This window comes from Mytilus californianus, unplaced genomic scaffold (assembly GCF_021869535.1).
Source record: "Mytilus californianus isolate M0D057914Y unplaced genomic scaffold, xbMytCali1.0.p SCAF_11, whole genome shotgun sequence".
Classification (NCBI taxonomy): Eukaryota; Metazoa; Mollusca; class Bivalvia; order Mytilida; family Mytilidae; genus Mytilus; species Mytilus californianus.
This window is the reverse complement of record NW_026262593.1, coordinates 17,942,709-17,962,163: the sequence shown is the minus strand read 5'-3', so window position 1 is coordinate 17,962,163 and position 19,455 is coordinate 17,942,709. Positions and strand designations below refer to the sequence as shown.

Genomic DNA, 19,455 nt, shown 5'->3' with positions numbered 1-19,455 from the left:
GACGTGTTAGGAAGAGCAGGATATTTCAATTTTTTTTATTATCGAACTCATCTGAGATTTTGTCGGTTTAAATAGGTTTGGCAAAAGATTTACAGTTATTTTCAGGTGTTCAAGGTAGACGGATTTATATAAGTTTTTTTTTGTCTCCGAATCCCTACATTTCTGCTGTAAATTTGACATTTGTACACGTTTGAAAAATAAAATGTTATTAAACTAAGTGTTCGCTGTTTGAATATTTCTTGAAAACATTTTTTACTACACGGATTTTTGATAAATGCTACATCTTGTCGATACTTGTATTTTGGCTATGTGTAATGTCATATTTATTCCTGACTGTTTAAAAGTCTTAAAATCCGTCGGATGTCCACTGATTTGAATTTAAGTCTAAGAAAAAATAGTTTATTTATCAGTTCAATTGGCGTTGAACTAGAACTAGCTTTCAGTAAATGCCTGTCGGACCCTTTCCAACTTATTTTTTTATAGTTTTTTTATTATGTTGTGCAGGTAAACAATTATGTCTAATGTTAGGAATATTGAGCGTTTATAGACAACACGTTCTTTGCGTTCATGTCACAAGTCACGGGCCTGTAAACCAGTGATCGTCAATGGTTGCTGCCTGCTATATTTTTTTTATTATTTTGTTTAGCATAGATCAGGCCGTAGATTTCTCTTCTGAATTATTTAACATTTTTTCACGTGGGGCATATTTCGACGTTTCACTACGGTGTTGATTTTGCTCACTGTTGAAGGTCGTACGGTGACCAACATAAGTTTACATCATCGTTTGACAGTGGTGTAGAGTTGTATCGTGTACAATCATACTACTTCTCCTTATTTTTATCAATCTACTTAAAATAAATATATCTCTGATTTCTTTATACTTACATAAGCTTTGACTCTAGTTACGACAGATCGATATTTTAATTAGATTGTTTTTTTACATCACTCATGCTTTCATTTAATAAATTACGGATCGATGATGGATTGGTGTTTAACATCCACTGGCAAATATAACATGAATATCAGGACACAAGCATATTAATGTCATATTGATATCAACCCTGAACTGTATAAGACCAACACTACTAAAGCCGTAACTTTAACAAGTTGGTTCACATGTCAAACTCCGCAGGAAGATGTGTCATATTGTTCTGACTCCGATCTGACCACTCACTACTCTTACTCCTAAAATGCCGCATTTTACGCGGAGAAGCAACAAATACTAGTTTGCATGTCTTTGGTGTGACCCGACCGGGGAAAAGACCCGTGACCGCTCGCACCCGAATTGAGCACGTTACCACCAGACCATCTATAAGTTGTTCCTTAATTTATATATGCATTCACCTTGACAGTAAAGGACAGCTGGACAATTTAAAGATTACCATGCATTTTACAGGATCACCTTGGACCCCCCCCCCCCCCCCCCCAAAAAAAAAAAAAAAAAAAAAAAAAAAAAAAAATTTCTCATGTTTTTGGACGGAGTTTGTGTTGGTTAATCTTTAATCGTCTGTGTACAATGTTGTGTATTCTGCCATCAATATGGTTTTGTCTGTTTTTCTTCGACTTAAGTTGTCCCTTTGGTATTTTCTACTTCTTTAGAAAAAAAAACTCAAATACCTCATTTCTTTTTCTGAGTACTGTGCATGTTTAACTCAGCCGCATCTTTGCGCCTGTCCCAAGTCAGGAGCCTCTGGCCATTGTTAGTCTTGTATCATTTTTAATTTTAGTTTCCTGTGTATAATTTAGTATGACGTCCATTATCACTGAACCAGTATACATATTTGTATAGGGGACAGCTGAAGGACGCCTCCGGGTGCGGGAGTTTCTCGCTGCATTGAAGACCTATTGGTGGCCTTCAGCTGTTGTCTGCTCTATGGTCGGGTTGTTGTCTCTTTGACACATTCCCCATTTCCATTCTCAATTTTATGTATTGACTGTGCAATGATAGAACCATTAGTGAGCAAGCTCACATACCTCATGCCCCACATATAGTAAATAGTGGACACGGCTGCACTTTCCCCTACTGAAAGAATTTTCCCTATTTTCCGATTTTTTACAATTACCGAACTCATCTGAGGTTTTGATGAGTGGAGGCTTGAAGTAGATCTTATGATAGTTGATGGCGCTACCCCAGCTACAAGAGCTAATTACAAATATTTGAACAAGTCCTTCTCCTGCAAAAATGGACCTTATTTTCTGATTGTTTTTAATTATCAACTCATCCGAGGTTTTGATGAGTTGAAACATAATGATTTATCAAAATCGAGAGAGGATCTGAAACGTGAATGTTCTATCCCGTCGACAAAAAAATAAAAATAAAAGTGGTGGATATTTTTCTTAAACTCTAGAAAAATGGTTCCTGGGGGTGGACTGACTGACTGACGAGGCAAACACATTATATACTCTCCACAACTTCGTAACATGGGGTATATAGTTACTGTAAATGTGAAGTTATTTATGCATCCAAAATGGGTTTGATAAAAAATTACTTATATACTGACAATAAATTAAATTAAGTAATTGATTAATACTGCATTTTGACTATTTTCAAATACATGTCTCATTTCCTACATAATATCACTTTTCAGGTCAGAAGTTTTGGTTTGTATAGGAAACATCATATTTCAGGCTGATATATTTATAAATAACAATGAATAAGAAGCAGATGTACATAGTTTCTTGTTACACTTTCAAAAATAATGCATTTAACAATACATACACATTAAATTTACTCAAACAAATGAAAATTAAAACATAAATCTTCACAGGGATATTTATTGGGGCAATCTTATTAAAATCCGATGTTGTGATACGCTACACTCCTTGGAGATTATCGTAGCGAAAAAACTAACAGCTGATTTTAATGAGATTGTTATTGGGGTTGCTGGCTTTTAAAGTAAAGCCATGGGATTTTATCATATAATTATTTAAATAAGGTAAATACAAAGGTACGGTGCCAATGTTCGTTTTATTTCTGTGAACCATATTTGAGAATCGTATTGGGAAACAAGATACACATTACAGTCAAACAATTGGTGATGCTGATGGTCAAATAACAGTATATGGACAGGATGGTCATCTCCCTTTAAGTATATGAACCGAGGCAGAGCTGAGGTGAATATAGGTTTTAGGAGATGAGTGTCACAGGGTGACTTTGTTTACTCACATATATGTTGTTATTTTGGTTGTTAATTCTATTTCGATTTGCAGAACGTCAGTATCTTATAAATGCTATATTCTGCAGACTTCGGTGTATAATACATGTCCACATTTTACATCTAATTAATTAAGTAGTGTCCACTATTTACTTGGGCATTTACCTGTAAACTTGTCGAACGGGTTGAGTAACAGTGATACCTGTATTTGATGAGCTGACTATTCACTCTCAGGTAACACCTTAACGAGTCAAGGTGTGGTCAGAAATGTTTGTATAAAGTTAGTTTACAATGTGGCGTGGACACACACACTGGATTTCTGAGGTAGGATTCAATTTATTCTTATTTATTTAATCATTATTCGTTCTAAAGTGTTCGGTTTTCTGCAACAACGCAAATATAGAATAATTATTTCAATTGTAATTGTAATTTTTGACATTGCTATTTTATAAATGTAATAAGTTAATTAATGTTCATTATAATGAAAGTTTAACACGGTTATATGTTTCCGGCTGTAGTAAATATTCGAGTATCGAAATTGTTTGGTATTTTAGGAACGTTTGCGTACGATAATGCAATGATGTATGTATCTCCATAAGTATGTAAAGTAATATGCAACGTATAAGCATAAATGTATATTCAGCGTTAAAAGCTGTATATTGTGTGTAGTAATTGTATAATGATAGTATACAATAAAGTCAATTATGTGACTTGTAAAGTAAGGCATTGTACGATATGCCGTAGTTTGTATTGTGTAAAGTAAGGCATTATACGATATGCCGTAATTATTTGTGTATAAGTAATGCATTATTCAATATGCTATAATTTTCTATAGATTGAACATAAGTAGTCGTACTAAGTATTTGTCATTATTTATGCGACATGTGTAATACATAAACATATGTATATTTCTTAAGTATAGTATTGTATCTTAACGTACAGTATGTATTTCAATAGGTCCCAGTTTGCGGGCTAGGTGTATGTAGTTTTGTATTGTAAAGTATGGAGATATAGTACAGATGGTGGTGAAACCTGTTGACAGTGCGGCGTTCCGTGTTTATCATCAATAGTTTGGCAACATAGAATATTTGGAGTCGAGTCTAGACAATAGGGCAGCCGTAATGTGTACACCGCTTATGTTGGGCCAGTTTTGTGTAGTTACCGAAAACCAAATACGTAAAATTCCGTAGTATCGTTTATCCAGATTTCATAGTTTAATATAAAGAAGAAGGAACAGTTCATTAAACATTTGACAGTATTATTTCATTTGATTTCATCTATTTATATTTGTAAATTTGTACCTAATTAAATTGTTATTTTGTTTAAAGTAGTAGTCATTTATTATCTGTAAGTACAAACTCCTAAGTCAGCTCTCGTCTATCCGTGACAATGAGCGAGCGGTCCATAAACTGGATGTTTGACCGTATTTTAATGCCGATTATCAAATAACAGTATATGGACAGGATGGTCATCTCCCTTTAAGTATATGAACCGTGGCGGAGCTGAGGTCAATATAGGTTTTAGGAGGTGAGCGAGCGGTCCATAAACTAACTGTTTGACCGTATTTTAATTACTTTAAAACAGTAAATGTACATAAGTTCAAACAAAACAGCAAAGCTGTAAATCACACTTGAAACAGAAATAAACGGATACACTTTTTTTTACTTTTGAATATTGATATTTGTTTTTTACATTATTATATTTCAAAGTTACAGTTAACAACAATGTTTCAGAAAACATAAGAGAGATTAAAAAAAATATCTCCAAAATATTGCGATATATAATATAATGTTAAGGCGCTTTTAATATTATCAAACTGTTATGTTTATATTTATTACGTCATAACATGATATAATCATCAGTCCGGAGTATCAGTACATCGACAGTTAATGAACCAACCGATGTTAAAAAATTTTTTTTAAAAAGGAGCAGTATTATTACAAAGTACAACATGTACAATATAATCATATTTTTAGTTGTCGATATCGATGTTTTGAATATCTAATATAGGTGCTACATTGAAATATATAGCATAATTATACTCTGCAACGCATATTCTGTAGCGCATTTGTTTTATATGAATTTAAAGTTATAATAATTTTGTTCGCTTTAGTGTTAACCGTTTTAAATATCCAGAAACAGCAAAACTTTCCGCCAATTATGTTTCTTGGCCTTTTCCATTACAATGTTTCTATCAAATTCAGAACTGTCCAGTGTTTTCAGGATGGAAAGTACTAATCGTTCACGCGCTGAGTGCTTGCATATTTCTATTAAAACCGCATTTAAATCTATGAGTTTATGGTCCACTTGTCGAATAATTAAAACAACAGAATCACTATCTTCACAGCGACAAGCCTCAATAACAGCATTTCTCACATTTAGCTTTTGATGGTCAACATTTTGTAATAGTAATGCAACAATGTCACCCCAACCTTTAATACATGCAGAACTCATTGCAGATTTCAAATCCAGTTTTTGATTGGGAATATTTTGGAGCAGATATTTCACAATTTCAGCCTCTCCGTTTTCGCAAGCATTGTTCAAAGGTTTTGCTAGATCACCGTTATATTTGAATTCTTCAACTATCCATTTAACTACCTTAGTCCAACCTAACGAAAACGCTCTTGTCACAATGGTCGGAATATGAACAGAATCAATATTAAAATGTCGAATCAAAAACATTGTAACACCTTCGTTTTCTGACGCTTTAGATGTGCATTCAAAAATGTTCTTAAGATCAAAATGATTTGTCCCATATATCTTGTACATGTACTCAATAACTTCTAAATGACTATTAGTGCATGCTTGAGTTATACATGACATTATATTGTAAAACGTTGAATCACCATTTTGTGTAACTGTCTTTATAATATTTATCCACCCGTTTCTACAGGACTCAATCAGAACGTTACTCATATCAAACGTTAGACCATCAGTATTTTGGAGTAGCCACGTGACTATTTCAAGTCTATTGTAAGCACACGCATCATTCATTGCTGTTTTCATATCTAATTTGTCATGAATTATCTCCTCATGATTCCATACATGTTCAACAATGTTTATCCAACCATATCCACATGATTCAATCATTAACGAATTTATATCAATGCACTCTAACGAAATAGCACATAAAGACCACTGTATAATATTCACACTGCCATATTCACATGCTATTCTTATCCTTGTTGCATTCGTTTCGAAATACCTATGACTAATATTAAGCCAAATATGTTCCATAATATCTACCCAGTCGTGCTTACAAGCTTCAATGATGGCACCTTCGATGTTTATATTCGACGAATCGGCTTTTTGAAGTATCAATAGTACCAAATCCTGTTTTCCTTGATGGACAGGCTTTTCGTTTTGACCTTGATTTATGTCAATAGAAAGCACCGAATTCAACGCCTTTTTAAAATCAATCGTGTTTATCTCCGTACAGCTAATCAAGTATCGAACTATATCGGTTTTACAACATTTACAAGCTGTCCCTATCAATGAGTCTATTTTTAATTTTGATTTATCAGCATGCTTTGCAAGTACTTCGACAATATTTGCATTGTTGCATTTAGAACTCGAACATGCAGTTTGTAAGGCATGTGGTAAGTCAAGAAACTGCCCTGGAATATTCATTGTCAACCATGTAACTGTAGACACATGACCACTTTCACAGGCCTTCAGTAATGCATTTTGTATTTGGTATGTTTTAGTATTAGTATCGGTGTTCATCCAAAGCCATTCAACCGTTTCCGTTCTTCCATACGCACAAGCATTATTCAAAGATACCTCCATATCAAATATATCTCTATCAATATTTTCCCACAGCCAATCTAATACTGAAATAGCGTCGTCTCCTCTAGATCTGCAAACTTTAAGCATCGCTGTCTTCATATCAAACAGGCTGTTATCCGCAGATTTCCATAACCACTTTACTAAATTCAAATCCCCATGCAGACATGCTTCATTCATTATTGTTTTTAGGTCAAATGTAGGAAGTTTCTGATCTTTTAAAGCTTCCATTGCGATTTCTGTGAAGCCATGATGGCAAATTGCATTTATAACAGTTTTCATATCAATCAAATTGTGATCACAATTAAGAAGAATTAAGGAAACGATTTCACGAGCAAAACAATGTTCAAAATGCAATGCTCTCATAACGGCGGTATCTAAATCAAAAATAGCATGGGATATATTATTTAGAAGCCATCTAACAACTTTATTAAACCCCACACCACACGCCCGACTTAGTACATCTGACCATTCAATGTGTTCATTTTTTGTTTCACAAAATAACATTATAACATCCTCAAAATCTTCATTTTCATTGTCATCAATACTATTGAAAGTTGTGTTAAGTAATTCCTGTATCTCTTCTGTTACACAATGTCTATATTCATTAAAGTATCGTAATATATTAAAGTTTGATTCTTCACAATTAATATTATCAACAGTATTGATATAAACAAATGCATGATTAAACATCTCCATCAGATATTTCACTATACTTAGCGATCCATACTGACAAGCAGCATTCATTGCTGTCTTAATATCAAACAATGTATGATCAACGTTCTCTATCAGACATTTCACTATATCCAGCCTTCTATTCTGACAAGCTGCATTCATTGCTGTCTTCATATCAAACAATGTATGATCAACGTTCACCATCAGATATTTCACTATATCCAGCGATCCATAGTGACAAGCTGCATTCACTGCTGTCTTCATATCAAACAATGTATGATCAACGTTCTCCATCAGATATTTCACTATATCCATGTCTCCCCCTTCACAAGCAGCATTCATTGCTGTTTTCATATTAAACAATGTATGATCAACGTTCTCTATCATATATTTCACTATAGCTATATGTTCTTCTTCACAAGCAGCATTCATTGCTGTCTTCATATCAAACAATGTATGATCAACGTTCTCTATCATATATTTCACTATAGCTATATGTTCTTCTTCACAAGCAGCATTCATTGCTGTCTTCATATCAAACAATGTATGATCAACGTTCTCCATCAGATATTTCACTATATCCAGCGATCCATAGTGACAAGCTGCATTCATTGCTGTCTTCATATCAAACAATGTATGATCAACGTTCTCCATCAGATATTTCACTATATCCATGTCTTCCCCTTCACAAGCAGCATTCATTGCTGTCTTCATATCAAACAATGTATGATCAACGTTCTCCATCAGATATTTCACTATATCCATGTCTCCCCCTTCACAAGCAGCATTCATTGCTGTTTTCATATCAAACAATGTATGATCAACGTTCTCTATCATATATTTCACTATAGCTATATGTTCTTCTTCATAAGCTTCATCCATTGCTGTCTTCATATCGAACAATGTATGATCAACATTCTCTATCAGATATTTCACTTTATCCAGCGATCCATAGTGACAAGCTGCATTCATTACTGTCTTCATGTCAAACAATTTATGATCAACGTTCTCCATCAGATATTTCATTATATCCAGCGATCTATAGTGACAAGCTGCATTCATTGCTGTCTTCATATCAAACAATGTATGATCAATGTTCTCCATCAGATATTTCACTATATCCAGCGATCCATACTGACAAGCAGCATTCATTGCTGTCTTAATATCAAACAATGTATGATCAACGTTCTCTATCAGACATTTCACTATATCCAGCCTTCTATTCTGACAAGCTGCATTCATTGCTGTCTTCATATCAAACAATGTATGATCAACGTTCTCCATCAGATATTTCACTATATCCAGCGATCCATAGTGACAAGCTGCATTCATTGCTGTCTTCATATCAAACAATGTATGATCAACGTTCTCCATCAGATATTTCACTATATCCATGTCTTCCCCTTCACAAGCAGCATTCATTGCTGTCTTCATATCAAACAATGTATGATCAACGTTCTCCATCAGATATTTCACTATATCCATGTCTTCCCCTTCACAAGCAGCATTCATTGCTGTCTTCATATCAAACAATGTATGATCAACGTTCTCCATCAGATATTTCACTATATCCAGCGATCCATAGTGACAAGCTGCTTTCATTGCTGTCTTCATATCAAACAATGTTTGATCAACGTTCTCCATCAGATATTTCACTATATCCATGTCTCCCCCTTCACAAGCAGCATTCATTGCTGTTTTCATATTAAACAATGTATGATCAACGTTCTCTATCATATATTTCACTATAGCTATATGTTCTTCTTCATAAGCTTCATCCATTGCTGTCTCCATATCAAACAATGTATGAGCAACGTTCTCAATCAGGTATTTCACTATATCCATCCTTCCATACTGACAAGCTCTATTCATTACTGTCTCCATATGAAAAAATGTATGATCAAAATTCTCTATCAGATACTTCACTATATCCAGCGATCCATTACAACAAGCTGTATTCAATACTGCCTTCATATCAAACAGTTTATGATCAACATTCTCTATGAGATATTTCACTATATCCAGCGATCCACACTGACAAGCTACATTCATTGCTGTCTTCATATCAAACAATGTATGATCAACGTTCTCCATCAGATATTTCACTATATCCATTTGCTCGTGTTTGCAAGCTGTGTTCATTAACGTTTTCATATCAAATAGTGTATGGTCAACATTTTGTAAAAACCATAAGATCTGATCATTACATTGGCTGTTCCGATTTGTTGCTATCACTGTTTGCATGACAACAGCTAAATTTATATGACGATGGTCTACATTTGAGAAGAATATCTCTATTAAGTTTCGATCTTTTGATTTACATACTTCAGTGGCTTGATCGAGATGGTTACACAGTTCATGATGATAGTTCTTTAAAATCCATATTAGAACTTTTGTAAATCTCATCTGTACCGCCATGTCCATTACATTTTTGATTGGTAGAACTGATGGTTCCATATTTACCCCAAACCACTGTAATATGTCTACATAATTAGTAATTTGAGTGTTAAGTGTCCCATATATTCTTTCAACTAAGGTTTTGCGATGTGACGCAAAATTGGTAAGACTCCACTTTAAAATATGTAAATTTTCATTATTAAGTACTGATTTCTTAATATGTTTATCTGCTTCCTGCAACAACCAATCATAAAAGGGATAAATTTGACATGATTCCAACTGAAAAAAAATACTATTCATAACCATTCTCATATGGAAAGGGTTTATGACATTCAAGATTAAGCATTTCATGGTTATAAAATTGTTGTCTTCTAATGCACTAGTGAATGCTGCTTGAACGTCGCAAAACGATGAATATCGCCTTAGCATCAGTATCATCAAATGCTCCATACTTTTTGTACTTGCTGTATTGAATATGTTAACTACTTGATTTGGGTTAAGTGTGTTTTTATCCATAAGAATTATTAACACCTCTTCCCATCCGTTTTCACAAGCATAGTAAATAACACCATTTACGTCTACTGTAGAATGGTTGGTTTCCTGCAGACACCAAGTTAAAAGACTTACAAGATTTTCAGAGGCTGATGTAATTATTATATTATTTATGTTGAACGTGTTATAAGGTGTTTTATTTATAAGCCATTTGATAAGTTCAATTTTGTCAGAACCTCTGTATAAACACGATGAAGGAATTTTGAAGGTTTCAATTGCTATATTAATTAGTCTTGGCATCTCTACTGCTTCCATATTCATAATAAGTTCAACTAGATTAATTTCCTGTGATGAATATTCCAAAAGAAAAATTGCTGTAGAATCCTTTTCATTATCCATTGCTCTGTATATAAATTCATTGAAGTCGCAATCAATTTCACATTCAGTAATTGTTCGTACAATAAATGCTGATTTGGCATCCACTTCCTCACTTTCACACAAATAGTCAAATGTTGAACGTATCGTTTTGGTACAGGCAAAGACCAAGTTCTGATCTCTTTTGTCTTTGATAGTCCGCTCCATGAACGATAGTACCACTGTAATAGAGTTGTCCACATTTTGCTTCCTTGTCAGATACAATAATAAGGCAGAAGAAAGGTAAAACATAACCTTTTCCCGTTTTCCGAGGTAAGTTAGATCTTTTTCATCACTAATTATACATGTTTCGGATTCTTTCAATAAAATATTTACGAAATATGCATTGTCTTCCAACATTAATCTTGTTTCGCATAACATTTCAACGAATTTAAAAGACTTGGTCTGGTAATCTTTCTGTAAAATTCGTATAAGTTGCTTTGCTAAATTAATGTACTGGTCTTCAGGTATTATCAAAACAAATTCTTCGTTTTTTTTTAAGTTATCAGTTTGGAGCCTCACCATTGCACTAATGAACTCAAAAGTGAGTACATATATAACAGAGTCTGGATCCACATCAAAGTATGATAAAGCAACAGCTTCATACACCATTTGATGTTTGAACTGATAGGATTGGTCAGATGCATCATACATGAGATATTTACCGTCCATTTTCTCAAGACTATGAATAATGTTACATTTAGGGATAAACCGTTGCCTACTTCCACATAACTGCATTATATCTGCTACCTTTTGCACTTGTATGCTATCAACTGTTATATAGCTGTCACACAGAAGAATGTAAACTAGAGTTGCATATAAGACAAGGTCATCTGTCTTATAACACAGTGCATTTACTTTATTTATCAACGATTTACTTGTGTGTTTGAAAAAGCGTGCTCCCTGTAGAAAGTTTTGTATATCTGAAGTAAATAAGAAACATGCTTTTGGGTATCCTATGTAAGGATCCGTCACTGTAATCTCATAAAATGTTTTCCTGTCTAACATCCTGTCTTTGCATCCCTCAGGTTTATTCAACTTTATTTGAATTTTTTTGTATTCACAAAACTTGGTCAAAACTTCTTCCTTTTCAGGATCTGTCATACAGAATTGCAACAGAGTAAGGTCCATTTGATAGCGACCCTGAAATAGCCTGTGGGAATTAAATAACTCTTTTACTGATCTTCTGATTGCTGAATCGATAGTAAATATTAGTTTTAAATTTCCAGCGGATCTTCTTGAATGCAATAAATCTAAAATGTTATTACTTTTAACACTTTCACAAGAGCAATAATTAGTACGGAAAACATCGTCCAATAGTATTACAATTTTCCCTTTATCTGTAATGACTTGCTTAACCTCTTCAAGAATAGAAATCTTAATTAGGTCATAGCTCTGGTCTTTAGAACCAAATTGTCTCAAGATCTCTAATCCTGTTCTTGTTTTCCCTGTACCTTCTGAACCGTAAATAACAAAAACATCGTACTTTTCTGCATTTTTTATGCATTTTCTGACGGCATTAGTTTCTACATACGTTCTTTCCTTTACATGGGACTGTATTTCAAAATCTGTCTGACCTATTGAAATAATGAGAAACATTCCAAAGCTTCAAAGTTATAATGATATTCAATTTAAATATATATAAAAATAAAATGGTCCGCAGGGCGCAGCTTGATACGACCGCAGAAGTCGAACCTTGAATAGTTTGTGCAAGAAATAAAATAATAAAATTTTACATTCACCTACATGTTCAAGTATTATGGTCCAATATCCAAAATCGAAATATATGGTCAGATTCAGCATATCAAATAACCCCAAGAATTCATGTTTGATGAAATCAAACAAAGTTTAATGTTAGAAATCTTGGATCTGAATGTGGACCAAATTAATAGCGTGGCCAAGAATCCAAAATATAAGTAAATAAAATTGAGATTAGAAATGAGGAATGTGTCAAGAGACAAGAACACGGTAAGATCTGGCATATCAAAGAACCCCAACAATTCAATTTTTGATGAAATCAAACAACAACAAAAAACAGTTTAATTTTGGACTTTTGACCTCAATGTGGAATAATTTAAAAACGGGACCCAAAATCCAAATACATGTTAAGATTCGGCATATTAAAGATTCCGAAGAATTCAAGACTTTGTATTGAACTCCATTGAAATTGGTCATGAAATAAGCAAATAATACAAAGTATTGTTCTGGCCCCTATAACCCCTAAAATCAATCCCAACCTTCCTTGTTAGGTATGGAACCTTGTGGAACAATCTCGTAGAGGTCTATATATTTGTACTCTGGTTATTATCATATACCAGAATCTGGCCCCTTTTTGGCTCCTTATACCTATACATTTTAGGCCATAACCCCCAAAATTGATTCCAACCTTCAATTTGAAGTATGGAATCTTGTGGTACAATTTCATAGAGATCCATACACTGACACACAAGTTACTGACTATAAACAAGAAAGATGTTTGTTTTTTGTCACTTTCTCATAAACAGTTAGAACAATAACACCCAAAATCAATCCCAACCTTCCTTTTGTGGTATGGAACCTTGTGGTACAATTTCATAGAGATCCATACACTTATAATCAAGTTATGGTCTGGAAACCAAATGTCTTCAGACAACGACAACGACGCGGACATCGACAACGTCATACCATAATACGGTTGTATAAAAATCATAAAGTCACCATCGTCAAATCTTTATCTTCAAAACGGCTTCTTGTTGTAACAGATAACAATGATTGTGTCACTTTTGTATTACTAAAAAGGTTGTGCATCGTTACTTGGCCGATTCGATTTAGTTCCAGGGGAGATAACTATTAACATGAAACATAAATCTAACAGAATTCTTAAGTATTACTTGTTTTAATGACGTCGCAATAACGGACTTTCATCACAGAATTAAAATCTGAAAAAGTCTACTTGAGCAGAATTATCAATCTTATCAAATCCAAAGGACATTTTTTTACTCTCTTTTTTTTTTAAAGAAACAGAAGACAACATATACTAAGATTGATCGTAAGTATACTGAATTATTAATGATTAACAATCAATTTTTGGTGAAACCGACTATGCGGAACCCTTTGAAAAAGGGGGGCCGCGAAATAGACAAAATGTTTGGAGTGGAACAGCTAAAAGTCTGAATTATCAATTATAAATGCTTGATTAGGGAGCCTGGACACCCAGCCCCCACCTAAATCCGCCTCTGAACATTGTAACAGACACTGGTATCAATGGACCAAAGGTAGCCTTGGGCAGTTTTATGACCTCTAATGATACTTTGCTTCTTCTAATTAAGTGATTACAAATAACTGGACATGTGCTTGTAATATAAATTTATCACTAAAGGCTATATCCACATGTGTTCCATTTCAAAATATTTATGTACAACAAAGTTGGCATTAAACCAATTATATCTCATTTTAGAGAAACGTAAAGGAAAACACAGTTTTGAAAGAATCAGGAAAGATAGGTAAATAAATGTTCAGTTTAAAGGTTATTCTTCGGAATTTTAAAGGAAATCGTTTCATGATTTCGGCATTTTGCTTCACACTTGTTTCCTCTCTAATATTCATAAAACTCCTCACATAAGAACATTTTGGTGTGCATTTTACAAATATTTTATTTGCAATATTCCTGGAATAGAAAGTAACAATGTATGCATAAGTACTATTATATTATCATTTGTAAAATAATTAAGTTGTGCATACATACATCAACGTAAACATTGAAGTGTACATCTTCATTGTAGACTGATAGTTATCTAAAACTGTTAACAAATGGATTAATGTTTCTTAAATTGTATTGTTATATATTAGGCCGTTAGTTTTTCATTTGATTACTTCACATTATCTAATGTCAGGGCATATTATAGCTGACTATACAGTATGGGTTTTGCTCATTGTTGTTGTCCGTTCGATAACCTATAATTGCTTACATCCAGGTCGCTTGAACTCTGATGGATATAGTTGTCTCATTGCAAATCATACCAGATTTCCTTATTTTTATATAAACCTATTGCTAATTGTATATGAGAAGCAGATCTAACCACAAAATCAAATCTTTGACCAAAGAAAAAGGCAAAGCAAGTCAAGGTTAGATGAACCCTGTCAGAACAGTTTCAAGAAAACCTTGGACAGAAACCAACCAACCAAGTATTATAAATGTTTTCTCCCTTCTTTCTTTGTTAAGTAATTACTTATTTATTCTTGTTCCATATCATTGTAACATTGCATGCTATGTGTATGAAATTGTTAATTGGAGTTGGTATTTCACGGAAACGGATTAATATAAGCCATGAACAGCTAGTTTCCGATTCCTGTTTTTATAATGAATTTTTGTATGATGATATATTTGTAATGATGACGAATAAATATGTTTAAACTAAATATATTTGACATATTGCTTAAAGAATCTGAGAAACGAACTAAAACAACAAAAACAATTGACCAATGAACCATGAAAATGAGGTCAAAGTCTTATGACACCTGCCAGGCAGGCATGTAGACATTACACTCATTATATACATACATCATAAGATACAGACCACGAAAACCTGAGAGATAAAGTTGTCTGGTTGATTCTTTAAATCGTATTGTTCTGTTTCAGTATCGAGATACACTGAGGTTCACATATTACATTGAAGGAATATAAAATATATTCTGTTATAACACAGTGATTGAGTACTTACATATGAATACTTGGTTGGTTGGTTTCTGTCCAAGGTTTTCTTGAAACTGTTCTACCGATTCACCAATGATTTTGGGGATTTTTTCAGCAATAACAGTTGGTATCTTTTTAGCTTTAAATGCAATTTTTCCTTCAATCCTGTCTAGTCTTGGAACCACCATTTCCGTAACATTCTAAATGAATGAAAAGTTGTATGAAAATAATAGAAAACACTTAATCATGTGATTTCAACAATTTTAAATGTGAAGAATCATTCATTTGACAGCAACCAAGTACAATATGAGGTAAATAAAACAAAAACACATTTGGTCCGTTCCAATAGACTTTCTTGGTTTACCTTCATCAGGTACCTTAAGCCCGAACATTTGAAAACTAAGGATGTTTAGGTACTTCAAAACTTGAGGAGCTATATGATCCTTACCAAAAATAACATAGCAGAATGCTAAATCAATAGAAGGTCAACTGGTATGTTATAAATCATTTCAGTATCAAAACACTGGCTACCGAACTAATGTCCATCCGGAACAAACAATTGTAAAAAGTAAAATAACAAAAAAATTCCAAAGAAAATTAATAAACAGCTGCGCCATGAGCTCATGATACGCCCGTCGCTTTTTCAAAGAATAAAGTTCAATAACTTCTCAAGTCATATCAGAAATTCATGAAAAACTAAAGGGAGGTTATCTTCATAGATATAAACCAGTCACCAAAGTTTCATGATAACTGCTCAAAGCATTGTCTGAAAACTGGAAAATCCCCCCTTTTTTATGCATAAAATCTAAAATTTATAAAAATCGAAAGGTAGCTTACGTCAATAGATATAAACAATTCACCAAAGTTTCATGAAACTGCTGAAAGCATTTTTGAGTTATTGTCTAAAAAACTGGGAAATCCCCCTTTTTTAATAAAAAAACGCTTTGACTCGGAAACGTAAAATCTAAAATTTATAAAATCGAAAGGGAGCTCATGTCAATAGATATAAACAATTCACCAAAATTTCTTGCAAATTAGTGAAAGTGTTTTCGAGTTATTGTCCGAAAACTGGAAAATTCCCCTTTTGAATAAAAAAATAAATGTGGATTGTGTCCACATGTGGACACAGATGATGCCCCGGCTTGCATATCATATAGTTATAAAGGGACATAACTGAAGAACGGTAAAAGTGACGCTATCCAAATTTGAACTTGATCTGAGTTTTGTGGTAATAAGCATTGTGTGTAAGTCTCATAACATTTGGTTGAGGCTAACTTAAGTAGAGAACAGAAACGAAAAATTCAGCAATTATTCTATTTGTAAACACGCATAACTCTAGAACGGTTGTGTATAAGTTTTATAACATTTGGTTGAGACAAACTAAAGTAAGAGAACGGAAACGAAAAATTTTGTAATTTTTCCATTTATAAAGGAGCATTACTCTAGAACGGTTAAAGTGACGCCACCAAAATTCAAACTTGATCTGTGTTTTGTGGTAATAAACATTGTGTATAAGTTTAATAACATTTGGTTGAGGCAAACTTAAGTTAGAGAACGGAAACCAATTTTGGGACGTACGGACGGACGGACGTACATACGTACAGACGGACAAGGGTAAAACTTAATGTCCCCTCCGCTTCGGCGGGGGCATAAAAACCAAAACTCACCAAAGGTCATGCGAATTGGTTCAAGCGTTTTTGAGTTATTGTCCGACATGTTGACGACGGACAGACGGACGGACAACGGTATACCATAATACGTCCCGTAAACGGGCGTATAAAAATGGAAAGTCCCTTATCAAATGGCAAATTCATTGGTCAATCACATCAAACGAAGGGAAAACAACTGTCATATTACTGACTTGGTACAGGCATTTCCTGTAGAAATTGGTGTATTAAACCTGGTTTTAAAGCTAGCTAAACCTTTTACTTGCCTGGCAGTCGCATAGAATTCTATTAAAGTGTCAAGAATTTGTGATAAAGAAGGCTAACATACGTTTTACAACTAATTGATTATTTTAATAATTATCATGGTTAAATATGTACAAATATGCGATTTTGATTTTTATCAGTCCTTTTTGGATGAAAAATAAGATTTTGGAGAAAGAAACCATTTGAAACAAATTTCTGTTTATAAAATTTGTACGTGCATGCTTTACATTCCACAGCTACTAAAGCGTTTATATATGTTATTATTTTTACCGCAAAAGTAAAATTATTAGTTATATGAACTTTGTGGTTACCTTGCTAAGTTCATCTTGTCGAGCGAGTGTTTCTATCAGACTATCTTTATATTTCTCGAACAGAGTATATTGAAGTGTACCATGTTTGGCATCATGAATAACTCCTTTAAAGTGGGTTTCCTTATTACAAACCCTTCCGATTTCCATAATACTAAGCTCGATTGTGGTGACTGATTTGTTATATTCTTCATCTGTCATTTCACCTACTGTAGCATGGCCATAGTCTACATTTCTTATCTGAACCAATGTTTCAACGGTCTGTCTTAGTGAACAGAAGTGCTGAAGAACCACTTTGGATAGATATGGATCAAGATGTGTAACTGTTATCCCTGGCATTGCTACAACAGAACAAATACTATGCATACCTCCAGGACTCGGTCTTTTTTTGTGATTTAAACATGGTAATTTAAGGGCATTAAACATCTGAATCCAATTGGTCTGATCCAAAATTGGTCGACTGTTTGGAAAACTGTACCCTGATGCCGGACATTCACAACATGGTGTATTATACTGCCAGAGATGGTAAATATCATGTTTATGATTGTTCAAAAAATCTTCTAACGTCTTCCCCTGCTGATTTAAGCAGCTGTACCAGAACACATCTAGACAAAAGTTAACTAGCAGACATCTTGCCAATGTAAGGTCTAGGATGTCTGTGCGCAGTCCAGGCTTAGCAGTACTACAGCAATAATCAGCCGATCTTCCTGCTTTATGACAAGGTTGCTTCGATGTTATGTCAAATAACAGGTCCATCTGTTGAACATGTAAGATCCGAGATATTCTTGGTGGATTGTAGCCATTTGGACATTGGCAACACCTTGAACTATTATGTAAATGATAGATTTCGTGTTGATTCTTGTTTATAAACTGTTCAAAATTGAACCCATTATTTGACAGATCCAAATCTACTAATGAGATCAAGGCATCTTTAGAATGATCAACAACAAGAATTGCATGTCTTAAAAAGTTTTCCTTTAGTCTTGATGACATCTTTCCCGTTTCTTTTCTGAAAAAAATATTAAGCAATTATCAGTTAAGTACTTAGACTATTCTAAGCACGAGTCGACTTTAACATGTCAACAAGGTAAAGCAGTAATTAGATATAGTCTTCTCACATAATCTGAGTGGCGTTAGTCAAAGATATTAAACGACTGTATATAATTAACATAGAAATGATAAGTAGTTATTTCCTTTTTTTTCCTTTTATTCTAAAAAATCAATTTGTTTTGATCAAACAGGAATATTTACACTTTCGGAAGATGTTATACTTATGGATTTGGAATGAAATTTAAATTACTTCTATGCCTATTTCATTAAAGTTATATCTTATCACTGCTTTTGTATGGCATCATAGTTTACTCTGGTCTTTTTCTTGTTTATTGCCAAAACACTTGCATGATAGTCAAACGATCTTTCTTTAATGAACCATAAAAATAAGATTAAGGCCAAACAGACATGTACAATCATTCCATTACCGTATGTAGTAACCTATTGCTTAATGGTATCTAAGAAACGGACTAACCTTGATTTGTACGACTTTGCCCCCAGCAGAGCTATAGAAAAACAGTACATTAATGGGTGTTACACGGACACTTTTTAGATGTTACACGGACACTTTTTAG

The 19,455-nt window shown here is 33.7% G+C and overlaps 1 protein-coding gene and 1 long non-coding RNA gene across 2 annotated transcripts; one reads left to right on the top strand and one right to left on the bottom strand.

Annotated features, from left to right (window-relative positions):
* Window positions 1-2,567: 2,567 nt before the first annotated feature.
* On the top strand, window positions 2,568-4,482 carry LOC127720731 (uncharacterized). Its single transcript, XR_007990967.1, has 2 exons — window positions 2,568-3,479; window positions 4,113-4,482. It is a non-coding gene; the product is annotated as an uncharacterized LOC127720731 (long non-coding RNA).
* A 2,821-nt stretch (window positions 4,483-7,303) lies between these two features.
* On the bottom strand, window positions 7,304-18,835 carry LOC127720805 (uncharacterized). The gene is made up of 4 exons (XM_052227556.1): window positions 17,834-18,835; window positions 15,620-15,791; window positions 7,404-12,496; window positions 7,304-7,318 (listed from the first exon to the last, which is right to left on the bottom strand). The coding sequence occupies exons 1-4, from the start codon at window positions 18,821-18,823 to the stop codon at window positions 7,304-7,306; spliced, it is 6,270 nt and encodes a 2,089-aa protein (XP_052083516.1). The 5' UTR covers window positions 18,824-18,835.
* Between the last annotated feature and the right edge of the window lie 620 nt (window positions 18,836-19,455).